At 32.4% G+C, this 15,691-nt stretch overlaps 2 protein-coding genes across 2 annotated transcripts; both read right to left on the reverse strand.

The window, feature by feature from the left end:
- Positions 1-540: 540 nt before the first annotated feature.
- AP-2mu (adaptor protein complex 2, mu subunit) lies at positions 541-15,173 on the reverse strand. Its single transcript, XM_067284493.1, has 10 exons — positions 14,960-15,173; positions 3,232-3,316; positions 2,898-3,163; positions 2,597-2,815; positions 2,388-2,532; positions 1,984-2,106; positions 1,779-1,914; positions 1,608-1,705; positions 1,429-1,540; positions 541-1,358 (listed from the first exon to the last, which is right to left on the reverse strand). The coding sequence occupies exons 2-10, from the start codon at positions 3,303-3,305 to the stop codon at positions 1,224-1,226; spliced, it is 1,308 nt and encodes a 435-aa protein (XP_067140594.1). The 5' UTR covers positions 3,306-3,316; positions 14,960-15,173; the 3' UTR covers positions 541-1,223.
- Positions 6,620-7,576, reverse strand: LOC136986853 (uncharacterized). The gene has a single exon (XM_067284481.1). The coding sequence runs from the start codon at positions 7,574-7,576 to the stop codon at positions 6,620-6,622; it is 957 nt and encodes a 318-aa protein (XP_067140582.1).
- Positions 15,174-15,691: the final 518 nt, after the last annotated feature.

The following is a 15,691-nucleotide window of genomic DNA, read 5'->3' on the forward strand; positions in this document are numbered from 1 at the left end:
ACAATATGCCGAATTTTCTGGCTGTTTTCAGGCTATGTTAATAATTACCTATTAAAAAATCGGTAGCTAATTATTAACGTACCTTGAAAATAGCCTAATAATTCGGCAGATCATTTGGTTTTAATTCAATTTGTTTTAAAATGAGAAGATTCTTAGGAATGAAAATGTCTAAATTTTAGGGAATTTCATACTAAATCAACAGTCATGGGAAGAATTATTTTAGAGTTCTGTTATGTTTTGAGATACAGTCGAGTGACTACTAGTATATACTGAGCTAGCAGCTGTCTGATTATTGGATTTTGTATTACATACCATAAAGTAAAATTACACAGATCAGATTAGCATATTTATCATGATTGTGACTGTTTTTGCCAATTGCATGTGCAATAAACCAGTCTGTTGCATACATCAACAAGGGATAACATGAAAATTTCACGTGCACCACTCTGAAGAGTGTTAGATTGGCAAATGACAGACTATAGAGACTATCGTAATCTCTAAAGAGGAGGCCTTAAGGGAAAAAAAACTGAAACAAGAAAATGCTTTATAACACATTTATTTATTTCTTTCTATATTTTAATAAATGTTGCATTCCTAAATGTGCATTTAAGCATTGATTCATACATTTGCATCTAAATGACTAACAGTATCAGCAAAATAAGAAGTGCTAGTCAAATATACAAAGCAAAGAAACAAATAAAATTACATTGGCTAAACAACCAGCTAAACATCATTATCGTTAAACATTTCAAATTAAGGCAAACATTTCATTGTAATTTTATCGTTAAAATAAGATGCCATTAGAATATACATCAAACATTCAACCATTTATAACAAATTAACTTCAAAGTGGACCCTCTTTACCGTAACTGTTTGATAATGCATTATTTCTAAGCATTACAGAATGCGAGCAACAGGGGGTATTGCATTGCTATCATTCTGTTACACATGCATATTTTTATATATATATATATATTTTTTATAATTGAACATGTCGACGTTACTGTACATGAAATTGTGAAAAGAATTCCTCGATAGGTTATATCGATTTTTTCGCATTGTTTATCGTAACAGTCCACAAAATAATGGAATGTATTGGAAGCTTAAACTATACGATAAAACACTCGAAGCCAACATATTCTACTTAAATCAAAACATGCCGTAGTGACATGCTTGCATGAATAATCAATGCATTGCACGCATATTAATGAGTGACTGCTATGTTAGCATCTCGTTTCGTATAGTCCACTTCTTCCAATATATCTAACCCATTTTATGACATCGTGATCGCTGTAGTTCAATTTTGGTTCGAAAACTTTCAAATATCTTACTTTTAATCCAGAAGGGGCAAAAGGAACCTGAAAATTTAAGTTTAAAAATGCATGAATATGATTATTCTTATGAATATCTCTTCACATAAAATCATACCTCAAAATTCATAGAAATTGGTGGCCTATTCCATTTCTTCTTTGTATCTGTCTGCAGCAATTCTATTTCAGCACTTAACTGTGTTTCTTTCATTCCAGCCATTCTTTTAATTCTAAATTTAAATTTAAAACATTAAAAACAGAAAAAACAGAAACTCTTGAAAACAAAGCTTAACTTACTTCCATACTATGGCATTCTCGCTGGCTTTATACTTAGCTTTACCTTTCATGCAGATCAACTGTACACCACTTGTGTTTAATGGAGTAGGAATACGAACCTGAACACAATTACATTAAAAACGTTAAAAATATTCAGACAAAAAAAAAAGACTATATTAAAAATAAATTTACTTCAATCTTTTGCCCAATGAGAGATGGTTTGAAGTTAGATTTTAAAACAACTTTGACTTCCATTTTTGTCCTTCCAACCTCACGAACCAGAGGAATGATGCGAAAAGGAAAGCTGATATCCTTTGTTATGCGATATCTAAGAAAATTATATTTTAATTTTACAAGTAAACGTTCAATTATTGTTGTCTAAATGCAATTTTCTAACCTCATGAGTTCAAATTCTCCGTCTGGTGGAATAAAACTTATGCTATGCTCACTTTCAAATTTGCTCAACTTAACACATTGATGGAACTGACAATCGTCGATAGCTATTGAAGTCTTTCCGGTACTACAAAAATGCAATTTTTTTTATAAAAATAGAAACATTTAAAGATGTTTTTAGCAAACAAATTACCATTAATAAAATAATAAAATTTTCAAACTTGAATTAAGAAGGGTCTAAATTCTAACACCCAACTACATACTTAAAACCGCTTTGCTTCTTTGGATTATTTCTGAAGCAAAGAAGTTAAACATGTTAATTGGCATTTAGTATCCAGCCTCTCTAACACAAGTTGGAGAATTTCTGTTTCACCGAAACTAAAGTGTCGACAAAACACAGATAATTACCTTCTGGTCGGATCGTCAATAGTGCTTGTTTTTCCTTTACTATCCATAGTTATTTTGTCATTTATACCAAACTTGCATTCGGGCATTCCAGATAAATATGATTTCATCACTACTTTCCCGGCAACATGAGCACTGAGGACTTGACCTATCAAGTGTAAAATTATATAGAACTAGTCATAAGAACTTATTTAAATGAAATTGAAAATTACCTTGAGGAGACATCAAAAGATTAACGTATTCCAGAACATCGAGGAATAACTCATTTCTTCTATATTTTATTCCTTCCCTACGCCATCCAATATGACCAGTAACTTGGCATGTAATTTGGCTTTGCTCCTCTTTAGTTTGAGATTTGACACCTTGTTGAGTAATGAATGTTTTCAATATACCAGTGTCAGTATTTTGAGGATAACCAAAATCTAATATTTCTGAAATTTCAATAATAATCCTCATTTGTCACATATTTTGATACTCATTACAGATTTACAAAACTTTTTAAAAGTTACTTACCATCCAATAATTCATAAATCAAAACAAAGTTATTTTTAACATTTTCTTCACTTATTTTTCCAAAATATGACTGCATAACTTCAACCATTTTTAAAAGAAATTCGAATACCATGGAGGCATTTACGTTTTGCTTAGTGACAGCCGCCAACCAAATATTTCCCCGCTTTATGTGGAAAAAACTGGTGCGAGCAATATTTGTTACAGGGCTGCGCACTTGCTGTCTCGCATGAATGACGTTAACTCTAAAAGCATCCACGGCATTACGACTACAGGGAAGAAATTAATGTAAAACTTTCGGAGTTTAATGACGAACGCACATTTAAGTATCACTTACCCTATATCATCTCTGTAAACTCGAGAGATAAGGACTTCTCCTTTATGGTTGTAAATAAATAATCCACCTATCATTGTCAAACGATCTGCAGAAAAGGAAAAAAAATTATTGACAACTTTTCTTTAATATCATTGTAACTTTTGAAATAACATCCAAATTAAGTTATTCAGAGACTTGATCAAATGATTTAATGAATATAATGTATAAAGCTAAGTATTTAATTAATGATTGCAAAGAATCATTATCGAGAATTTTAAATTTTCTAAAGCCATAATAACTAGACACAGTAGCATTCAATTATACTATATGAAATTATATTACAGTAGAGCATCGATTATCCGACTTAATTGGGAACTGGGGTTGGTCGGATAACTGAAAACTCTGATAACTGAAAAGTATGAAAAAATACATTATTAGTATAGTATATTAGGCCTAGTTTAAATACTAGCCTCCCTTTCATGGTCGAGCCATGCTGCCAGCTAAAACATGCAAAAATTTAACAAAAATAATATTAAAGTAGCCAAGACATAACCAAATATTGTAGCGCCACATCACTAGCGAACATTTGAATTTGCCGACTAGAACGCGGTCGGTAACCAATAAGTCGGTTAATCGGGGGTCGGATAATCGATGCTCTACCGTATATATCTTTTCTTAGAACTAACTTTAAATTCAAGAATAATTTCCATAATCACCCAACACTTAAAAATATACATTACAGTATTGAAAGAATTGCCAATGTCAAATTCAAGCCACAATTTTAAACTTTATGAAACAGAATATTATATTAAAATTTAACTTCGGTGTTTTTTGAAACCCAATAAATATAGAGTACTGAATCTACCAATGTAATTTTAATTAAAAACTTTAAATCTATTTACAAATATAAGCTCTCCAGTTTATATATAAAAGTATTCTTTTTCAACACAAAAAATGTTTTTATATAAAAACATTCAAATAAAAAGTTTTGGCATATTTCATCAAACACACACTTAAGATAGTGACACACTAGATATCCCTTGAACAGAAAAATGCACTTTATGACAGAAAAAACAAATTATGATAAAAACAGTTTGACACTGCTCAACTTCTGTTTCTGCATGTGACACAAGCCAAATCAGTGACCAATTGTGAACGTCGCCAGAAATGTTATTATTCAAATAATATAGTAGAAAAGAAGCCAATGTTTCTAGATGGCATTGTGTATTTTGTCCGGTGATCTAACATATTTCTGTTCATAAAAAGGAAACGACAACTGCTGCAACTGAGTAGAAAATGTCTAATGTATTCCTTTACATCAAACTATCTTTAAAGTGAGCTGCTCATGTAGTTATACGCTTCTGCCAGTATCCGTACCACTTGTCAAAGTAGTCCCCGAAGCCATGTCTTTAGGTGCTTTTGTAACTGTCTTCCACTTATGCTGCTGTGAAACTGTCACTCTACAATTTCTCTTTCATCTTAGAAAACAAAAGTCTGCAAGAACAAGATTCAGGCAATAAGCTGGGAAAATTTATGGTGAATATCTGACCAAGAATAGCAAAACTTCTACCGATTGTTCCTGTCAAACATATCTGCAAGTTAGTTTTTTCAGGATGTCAACATGTTACTGATTATTATTATTACGTTACTCTTACTTGAAACAATCAAAAATTACTTCCACTGTATAATTGATGAACTTTGGCAAGAAAATATTAATTTTTGACTTTTTATAGAAGTTGCCCAAGATTATTCAATGAAAGGAGGTTCAGCCACCACAATATTAGAAAACACCAATTTAAAATTAGATAATATTGTTTGTATTGTTGATTTATGCTTCCACTTGAAACTATGTTTACAAAGATATGGCAATGCTTAATAAGTAGAAGAAAGTTACCCTCAAAAGATACATATTTTTATTTGTTTAACTTTGTTGAACTAGTGCAGTTAACAAAATTAGTTTTTGATCAAAAAATTTTTTCATTCAATTTCCTCAAACATGTCTATCATCTTTGAGATAAAAAACTCCCAGTCAAACTTTCCTTTTAGGCTTTCCAGACCACTCAGATTAACAGTGATAGAAAACACCACTTGGATTCTAACATTACAGATTATACACTACATATGTTACTCCATACTTCTACTAATGCTCAACTCTCTGCACGACAAATTATGCAATCGATCCCACTTCCTTTCCTTCCAACTACAAAAATGACCACCCACTCTGTACATATTCCAAGAACTTCTTGTTAGTGTCCCTATTTACTTTAGTCTCCTCCAAGCCTTCTCAAATCTTACATATTTTCTAGAAAGAAAATTGTATCATCAGTCTCCCTTTTTAATCAAGCTTTACTCATTTCCGTGAAAACACCAGGATTTAACTCATTTCTTTTTGCATCCTGATTGCCAAGAAAGAAAATAGTTTATGCATGCTTGAGGAGGAAGAAAAAAAAATCAATTCCATCTTATCTATTTTGTCACGTTTTTTTTATACAACTAATTTTACCAAATAATTGAGATTCTGGTGCAATTCAACTATTAAAACTAACTGAAAATTAAGGTCATCAAATTTTCTGAATAAATTTTTAAAGCAATTATTGTTCAAAGCAATTATTGTGAACTTTGAACATGTTACTTCTGAACAAGCTTAACTTTTCTAGTGTAAATGTAGAGTATGGTGTTCCAGGCCCAAATTTTACATTTAGATCAGGGGTGTCAAACCTTTTTGTTTCTCTGGGCCACATTGGAAGAAGTTATGGAGTTTTGGGCCACAAGTATATTATATATATTTGTGGCCCATGATTTGTATATTTAAGTATATTTACATACGTATAAATACGTATGTATATGTTTGGACAAAGTGATTAATCAGGCATTATGAATGACAACCAAAAAGGGCGCGCAGTGTGATAAATATTGATTAATTTATCAAATTGACTGGTCATTATGAATATTGCTACCACCTAGTCGGGCAAAGTGATAATACGTCGAGGAGTGATCATCCGACATACGCTAGCCAATCGGCACTCAGTTGCGTGTGTGTATCGTGTTTAGAATCAAATTTTAAATTTGATTAAAAAACTCCACTTATTTCATTTAGAAATATTTTTTTTTGTGAATTATTTCAAAGTACTATTAACTGATATTCTAAATACCGAACCTGTTACCGGTGTAATTTGCGTGAAAAAATCTTCTTTCCACAAACGTTTTGAGCTTTCCAAACAGCTCTTCTTCAGGTAGAGAAAAAAAGGTTCCGATGAAATACTTCGAAAAAAGACGAAAAAAGAACATAGACATTTAAATAAAAACGGAATCTAAAAATAGAATGCAGATGTTTAAACAAAAATTACGGAACTCGCATATCAAACGAACATTAAGGTGGACATGCGCATTCGTGCGCCGATGTTGCTATTTATAGATCGTGGTTTATGAGGGCCTGCCACGCTATAGAAAGATTAATCTCATCCTTCCGATTTATACATGTGGTCCGATGGTTAGCCTTACAGATGGATATAGCTTCCCGCCATTTTAGTTGGTCCAGGTGGGGCGTAGTGTCGATGATGTCAGCTTTGTCGAACTCCGGTTCTATATCCGGATCAGATGCAAAGGTGGTTAGGGCCGTGGTGTACCGCCCGTGCCGAAGGTCTGCCTGATGTTCTTGCACTCTGGTATTTAAAGATCGCTTGGTTGAGCCGATATATACAAGGCTCTCGTTACATCTGTTATCTTTCAGCGGGATAGAGTACACGCCATGAAGCCTGCCACGGACTGGACTGCCTTTTTCATTTCTGAGGATGTCGTAGATTGTCGGGCCTCTTCTATAGGCTATTTGTAGTTGTTGTTTTCCAGCGATCTCAGCATATATCGCTTTAACATATGGGTTAAAGGTGACTGGGAGGCGTGTACGTTCATCCTGGTCAGTGTTGGTCCTCGTACGCGTAGTGGGTGCGTATTGTGAGCGTTGAAGTCGCTCAATTAGACGGTGTGTCAGACCATGGTAACCGTGCTTGGCTGCTATCCTCTTGATATAATTCAATTCAGTGTTGAGGGCTTGCGTGGTGGACGAGTGGGAAAAGGCCCTTTTAATCAAAGTATTAAATGCTGCAGCCTTGTAGGTGAATGGGTCAGATGAACCTACCGGTATGTATATAGGGTCGGCATAAGGTTTACGGTATACCGACGTGACGATGGCGGATCCTTCTACTTTAATGTTTATATCCAAAAAATGGACCTCAGTATTGCTAGATTGTTCCATTTCCAGCGTTAGGCCGTAGGGATTATCATTAACGGTTTGTAAATACCAGAGTGCAAGAACATCAGGCGGACCTTCGGCACGGGCGGTACACCACGGCCCTAACCACCTTTGCATCTGATCCGGATATAGAACCGGAGTTCGACAAAGCTGACATCATCGACACTACGCCCCACCTGGACCAACTAAAATGGCGGGAAGCTATATCCATCTGTAAGGCTAACCATCGGACCACATGTATAAATCGGAAGGATGAGATTAATCTTTCTATAGCGTGGCAGGCTCTCATAAACAACGATCCATGTCCACCTTAATGTTCGTTTGATATGCGAGTTCCGTAATTTTTGTTTAAACATCTGCATTCTATTTTTAGATTCCGTTTTTATTTAAATGTCTACGTTCTTTTTTCGTCTTTTTTTGAAGTATTTCGTCGGAACCTTTTTTCTCTACCTGAAGAAGAGCTGTTTGGAAAGCTCGAAAACGTTTGTGGAAAGAAGATTTTTTCACGCAAATTACACCGGTAACAGGTTCGGTATTTAGTATTTCATCCCCGGTGTCGGAGTGAAGAGTAATTTTACTTAACTGATATTCTTCCAGTAAGTTAGAAGTAACTTCCATTTTTGACTCTCACTTTTTCTATCATTAACAAATATGCTGATTTTGTAAAAATTTAATTGTTTTCACCTTTTTTCTGCTATTAACTCATTTAATCTGTTGTTTGTGTCTCTTAATGATTCCTCTATGATCGTTACTTTTGTCAAAGAAAAAAGATTAACTACTGGTCACAAATTTAAAATTCGGTACTAAATGCAATATGCATGCGCAACTAAGATGTAAGTTCTGATTAACTAACTAAAAAAAGAGTAGCCGAATCTTGCAATGCTGGAAGGAATACTAAATAAAGTGGAGTTGGGACTCAACGGATCATAGACCCAAATGTGGGGAAAGAAGAGAAAGGACAAAAGATAAAGGAAGGTTGGAAAATTAAGGGTCAATATTTGCATAACAGCAGGTCTATTTAACCTTTCTCACTACTACTTATCTTTCGGCCTATCTCTCCTTAACTCGAATTTGGGTCGATAATCCTTTGAGTCACAACTCCAGCTTTATTTAGTATTCCTTCATTCACACATTTCCAAGTATTTGAAAATATTTCCTTTCCACTCAAAAAGAAAATATGTATAAAGGTTTAAGGCTTTGTGAAACTTCTTTTTTTGAGTTTATGCCATTGAAATAAATAAATAAATTGGGTTATATTGGAACTTGCCTTGGGCTGCATGTGGCCTGTGAGCTGGACACCCCTGATTTAGATGGTTTGCACAGTTCAAGAGTGGCCTCAAATCTGTTCACACGGAATCAATCAGGAATGCCAGCTAACCAGAACGCCATCAGCTGTTGAATGTGTAAACAGCATTGTCGTGACTAATAGGAAACTGTTCCACAATTTTGTCTAACATTCCTGTCCCATAAAATATGCTAAGAGGGACTGAAGCTGAAGAAGTGTGAAGCTAAAAAGAAAGCTACAATATATTTACATATATAGCCTATACAAAGTAGAAATGTATCATCATTTTTCCTGTCTTACCATATGTTAGTATTATCTTGTGTATTTGGCATAATTTAAGAAGTTAATTTTCAGTCTGGGGACACTTTACAATTAATGCATACGGAAAAAATTTTTATCACTTCTTGCTTTACATCATTTCAGCTTACAAAAGGTTTCACAGAAACACTACTTTCACACAGCAAGGGAAAACTGTATTCCTTTTAACAAACATAGCTTATATATTAGAATTTACAGAAAAGTTTAAGGCTCAATCACACATTTTAACAAAAGGAAGCAAACATAATATGGAAAAATGCAAAAAAACTGTTTGCCATGTTTACAATAAAGATGAATGAGTAAGAACACTGGGAATATAATATAATAATACAAGAGTATTGGATGCAGTGAAGGGCAAAACATTATAGCAACTGGTACCAAATAGAAGTAAATGGTGGATTTGATTGTCTACCAATATTCAGATTGAAGACAGAAGAGAATGAGAATAAATTTTCATAAAGATGTTTCTACATAATATACACAGATATATCAAATGTAAGTAGATTAAAAAGTAGATTATTAAATAAAACAACTTTTTATGTGTGTGTGCAGAAATTATGACTAAGGCTTCACCAATTTATCATTATAGTATTTTATTTGGATGTATTTAATAAGTAACTTGAATTCTTTTTAAGCAAGTAAAGTGACTGATAACATTTTAATTCAAACCTGAAAATATTTTTTAAAAAAATCAGTTCACTGAGCCTTGAAAATGATTGATCTATTTTTACTTATAGAAGATTTTTGGTTTAAAACTACTATTTCCTATTAATTTATGCATGTAATCACAAAATCAATTCACTAGTTCAGGGATGGCAAACCTATGGCACGCATGCCCAAAGTGGCACTTAAGAGAAATCATCTGGCACGTAATGTATCATACGATTTCTGTCCTTTTCAATCGTCCTTTCTGTTTATCGCTCGATCATCTTTTTTTCAATCAGATTTTTTATTTATTCGAATTAAAGCGTATCCGTTTAATTTCTTTAAATATCATTATTCGAAGTCTAAGACACTGGCACACATTAACATCTTTAAAGCTAAGTATGCTTACAATATGGCACACAAACTCAAAAAGATTTGCCATCCCTGCACTAGTTAGTACCTAAGTTTAATTATAATTCAAATGTCATTACAAGTGACAAATGAAGTATTTAAACAAAATGCAATGATTGAATTTACTTCAATTTGAAAATTTAATTTCTAGTCATTTTCAGAATCAAGATAGTTCAAAACTTGTCAACTGTTCCTGGAAAGAGAATTATGAAGGGATAGGAAAACTTGATATAATATATTAAAATGAGTTGTTATATTCATTAATTTAAGTAAATTTTACTGTAAGCATTACATAGCAAAACAGAAGGTACAACTGACTAAATAAACTATTTAGAAATTTTCCAGAATTCCTATAACAATTTACAAGAATTAAAGTTTAATAGTGCAGTAAGAATGCATAATTGATATAATACAACTGCACAATTCAAAAATTCAGAAATTAAACAAAAAGTAATGAAAGACACTGTTCTGGTAGTTAGGTCAGTCACTAGAACAACTATAATGACATTAACTATTATTATAAGTACTTTTAAGTAAATTTAAGACTTGTTAAATGCTAATAGTTTATTTGAATGTTACATTAAACTTTCGTACAAAGGTCTTGAGATAATTATTTACAAACTTTTTTTTTGACAAGTTTAAAGCGGCTCCACACAGTTGATATTCACCGAAAGCTGAACAAACGTTTGGCCAATATCAAATAGTGTGGATGATTTACTCATCACTTCACTCAATAGTCTGTATTAGCCATTTCCAACTACTTGTCGGTATACTGTGCCAAATCAAAAGAAATTGATCTTGGACAGAGATTCAAATTCCCACAATAAACCAATGCTTGGCAAATAATCTTGCATGTTTACACGTGTGCTCTCCACATGACAAATACTTTGGCAAAAGGGAATTATTCAATATTCAGCAAATACCATATGTGTGGAAGTGCTTACACTGTATACCATCAGATTATTAAAATACATGACTACCAATTTTATATAATTTGAGACAAAATATTTCATGAACTTTTAACTAATTATAATCAGATTATATGAATTAAACAGTAATATTAATTGAAAATTTCTTCCAAGGCAATTACTTGGCTAAATTGTCTTGCTTATCAATAGAATACTATACTCACAGAAACCAATACATGTACAGAATGAACAACACTAGCTTCTTGGGATTGATTGCTTTAGTAGACATACCTCTTAAAAATCACTGTCCATATAAAGATGACAAAATTTTAAAAAATGCATTAATAATAGTCTAATCCATAAAAAATTAACATCTAATTCAATAATAATGATCTAAGCTGTACATACTAAATTATTAAGTAAATTTTTTCTTATGATGAACTTTTCACGAGTTTGTATTGATTTTGACAATGCTCCAAATATTGTTATGCAATATGGAACGTTTATATTTTCTTACAGCTTAATTTAGGCATATTTCTTATCAGATAGAATGGAAACGGTTTTCATTTTAAATAAGATTTTGGAAACAAAATGAATACACATGTGCCCTATTATTGTATTAACTTGATAAATCTCCTCAGATTAATCATTTGTCAATTAGCATGATATTCTTAACTCAAATTAATTATAGTTTAATGTTTTATCATCATATTTGTTCTCAATTAAGGAATAATGAGAAATGTAATTAATTACTGAAGTTTTAAAAAATTTATTCATATTACCAGTGGCGTAGCTACGGTTCTCCAGGCCCGGTGCGGAACCAGATTTGTGGGCCCCCGAAAAATTTTTCGGGTCTTTTTTCTTGTGATTTTGGGGCCCCCGTGGGCCTATCGCTTTCCAGGGGCTCGGTGCGGATTGCACCTACCGCACCCCACTAGCTACGCCACTGCATATTACTGAATTGGTATTTGTTTTTTTACAAAACTGAATGATGTGGCATTAAAATTTCATTCTTTTTTAACAATTTACAGTCAAATACAACTATGTGATAGAATGCCAATTTTTGCATCATTCAGGATCTGTTTTTAACAGTAAGTGCTTTAATTTGTTGGATCTAATTTGGTTACTTTTATAATTCCACACAATGTAATCAAACTTTAAAATCAAATATTCACAATGACAAAATTACAGAACTTAACTGGACCTTTGCTATTTCAACTGAATGGATCAATTTATCAAAAAATTCTTTATTTTGTTAGAGTTCTTTTCAATGGTATTAGACTAATTACTAACTTTCTCATTAATTTTAAGCTCAATCAGGATGTTATGAATTAACAGTGCTTAGTTTCCATGTTTTATATTAAAATATAGACAAGTTATCTTTGTTACAGAACTTTTCAAGTTAACAAGAGATCACTTTTACATATGTAAAGAGTAGATATCTCAAGAACTATAAAAGTATCTCTCAATTCAAATATTTGCAGTTAGAAGGAAATTCAATACAATTCAGAGCTATATATCCCCATGAATTTGTTTTTTATACATGTATCTGATATCAGCAACTCCTACACTTCGCACATTACGTCTACATAAATATTTTACTTTTACGATTTCCTCATTAAAAATCTTTACCTAAAATAACATTAGTTAATATATCAATCATTAATCAGTGCATCTAGTGACCAGACTTCTTAAAAATTCCATTGTCAAATTGCCAACTTTTGAAATGAAATTTAGTTCAGAATTTTATTTAATAGTTTTTTCCCCATATGTTAATTTAACAATCTGAACACATTTAACTATAATTATCATCAATTTTGGTTACAGAATTTACAAAAAACTAAAAGCAATAATGTTAGATAATTGACGTTCCGTAAGAAACTCAGTTATCAACTATTGTGTTATTAAACCACAGCTGCAATATTTCAATACTGTAATTTAAGAAGGGCAATCCCATTTATGGCTTAATAATTGATTAAATTAAGCAAAACTTAATTTAATTGAAAAATTATTTGTCAGTTTAACTAGCAACTAAGCAAATAATTCATCTATTTGAAATTAAAAATACTTGCATAAATTATTCACTTAGAACAGACTAAGATAACTGTCACAAATTCCAATATCAATGAAAAAAGACGCTAGAAGTTCAGTGTCTAAATATTTTATGCAATAAATAATAAATGTCCTAACACAAATGTTACAAATTCAACGAGAAATTGTCTCAAAAATTGTTTTTATATTATTAAATATTTATACAAACTTTTATCATATCATTTGCCATTTTTATTCATGATGATTTGATGTTTTTTTCTGTTTTTCCTGTATACCAAGAGTGATAATTATAATGAATTTTCTTAATTCTATTAAGTTTCCTGTAGGAGAACATTAATTTTCTCAAGTATTTTAATGAAAATAGGGTATACCAAAAACAGTTGTCTTTTCCAGTAAGAATACTTCATTAATCAAATTTTTTTTTGGCTGATCGAGCAGCCATCTCCAAAATCAAACTTATGTGAAAATAGATTTATGCAATTTTAAAATCTTATTATCACTTAATTTTTTGAAGCTATTCTAAGTGAAATTAAAAGAAGACAAAGAAAGCAGCAAGAATAGTTTGATTAGCAGTATACAATAATATTAAGTCAAAAACATTTTAATTTAGTATACAATAATACAAAGATGATAAGCAGCTTGAATTGATTTGTTTGTTTATGGCAACACGACACATGGGCAATCTGCCAAGGGGGATGATTCCCATGAGGTCTTTTATGGGAAACTGGCATCTATTTAGGGGTTACTAACACAAAAAAACCCAGAAAACTCCATTCGGCCAGCCTGTTGGAGAGGCACAAACCCACGACCAATTACCAATTCTTGGCGGTTTTATGCACTCTGCCACCAGTGGGGTGGTGTCAGTAAGCACCTATTAATTTAACACTCAAGTTGTAGACAGGCAAGCAGTGTCATTACAACTGGACACAACACAAATTCATCACAGCGAGTCTGTACCATAACACAAACTAGTCAGACAATTTATTTCATAAGCGAAATAAAAACTACAAAAGTTCCCAAACAAGAAAATTTCCGAAATATTTCTGACAAATCAAAACCATTCAAATTTCATGTAATTCAATAAGAGTTCCTCAGCAACGCATCATAGCTTCACAGATACCCAAGCAAGGGGACTGTCCATAAACGATGTCCACGCCAGAAAGGAGGGAGGGGTCGAACTTCAACGGACGTCTGTTTTATTTCATTAAATTTTATACAGTTTATGCATTTTATTATTCATAAAACAATAAAGGTTTCAAGGCAGACAGAGTTTTGCCAAATGTCTAAAGAGAGGAGGAGTAAAATTTTCAAGATAAACACAGACATAATTTATGGACGGTCCCAAATTTGAATTACAGGATCCCTTTGTACGGTACATACTCGACCGTAGACATTTTTCTCCGGAGGAACAGTTTCTTATAAAAGATGGCTTTGGAAACACCCGTCGACGAGGGTCCCAAGCATTTACCCTTACGATAATGCACCACCAAAGAATCCGCAAGCTCATAAGACAGTAAGTTTCTCCAAAGCAATTTTATGCTCCCTTACAACAATCAAAAGGAGAAAAAAAAGCAATCAAATACCAACAAATCTTAACCACAGCCAAGATTCGGCAGGCATTACCTTTAGTTAAACAGTGACGTAAGAGCACGTAGGCAAATTAACTAAAGGTAACCCCCACCGGCAACTCTTATAAAATTAACGAATTGCATTAAATATACACAACGCCCATACAAAATTTACACATAAAAGGCCGATAAATCAAGAAAGGATGATAAATACGGCTTAAAATACACGATAATCGTTTAACTTTTTGAAAAAAAATCGGTAAAATGAACATAACGTCACCGCGTACCAAACAACAGGTTACGTTAAGCCTACCTTTTGAATCCAGACGATGCAACTATAACTTAATTATTTGATAAATCAGGCAATTATCTTTCGGTGGGGCATATCTTGACGGTTTCGGATCTCCTTCGCGATCATTAAATTTGTTATAATCAAACGAAATAAATGATTTTAGGATTTTTTAAGGATTCGGTAGGCGTATCCGAGACATATCGCTCGGGATAGTCTCGAGCCGGATACGGCAGATTTATTTAATTAAACTTGCGAAGAAGGAAAGAATCGATTATTTCTGATTTTTTTATTACGTTGTTTTTAAAATGTTTTTAAAGTATAACGTCTTTACCGGTGATTATCGTTAATTTTAATTTTTAAGAGAGATATAAATCTGGTCACGTGGTTTGTCGATTTTTTTTCGTGATTATTTACGTAAAAATTTATTTTGATTTTTTTTTTTTTGTTGTTGTTGTTGTTGTTCTTGAAATTGTTTAAATTTTATTTTATTTTAATTTGTTTTAATCAGGTTAGAAATAATACGGCGTAAAATTGAAAATTATTTGATTTAAATAATTCGCTGTTGTATTCTCGAATTCGAATGGCGGAGAATCCGTTCGTTAACTGAATATTTATTAATAAAAAATTAATGAAGAAATAATTAGAAATAAGGTTGAAAAATTAGTTCATTTAAAAATTTTTACATCTCAAATTTGCTGTTTTTATAGCAGCGATTAATTTGACGGTCGGATAATCGACAGATGGTCGAATGGC

This window comes from Centruroides vittatus, unplaced genomic scaffold, assembly GCF_030686945.1.
Source record: "Centruroides vittatus isolate TY-2023 unplaced genomic scaffold, ASM3068694v2 scaffold_1209, whole genome shotgun sequence".
Taxonomy (NCBI): Eukaryota; Metazoa; Arthropoda; class Arachnida; order Scorpiones; family Buthidae; genus Centruroides; species Centruroides vittatus.

Bases quoted from the DNA above. Each gene is read 5' to 3' on its own strand.
- AP-2mu (XM_067284493.1), bottom strand. From the start codon at position 3,305: ATGATAGGTGGATTATTTATTTACAACCATAAAGGAGAAGTCCTTATC. The intron at 3,164-3,231 runs GTAAGTGATACT...TCTTCCCTGTAG, and splicing joins GTTTACAGAGATGATATAGG to TCGTAATGCCGTGGATGCTT. The intron at 1,359-1,428 runs GTATGATTTTAT...TTAAATTTTCAG, and splicing joins CAATTTCTATGAATTTTGAG to GTTCCTTTTGCCCCTTCTGG.
- LOC136986853 (XM_067284481.1), bottom strand. From the start codon at position 7,576: ATGCAAAGGTGGTTAGGGCCGTGGTGTACCGCCCGTGCCGAAGGTCCG.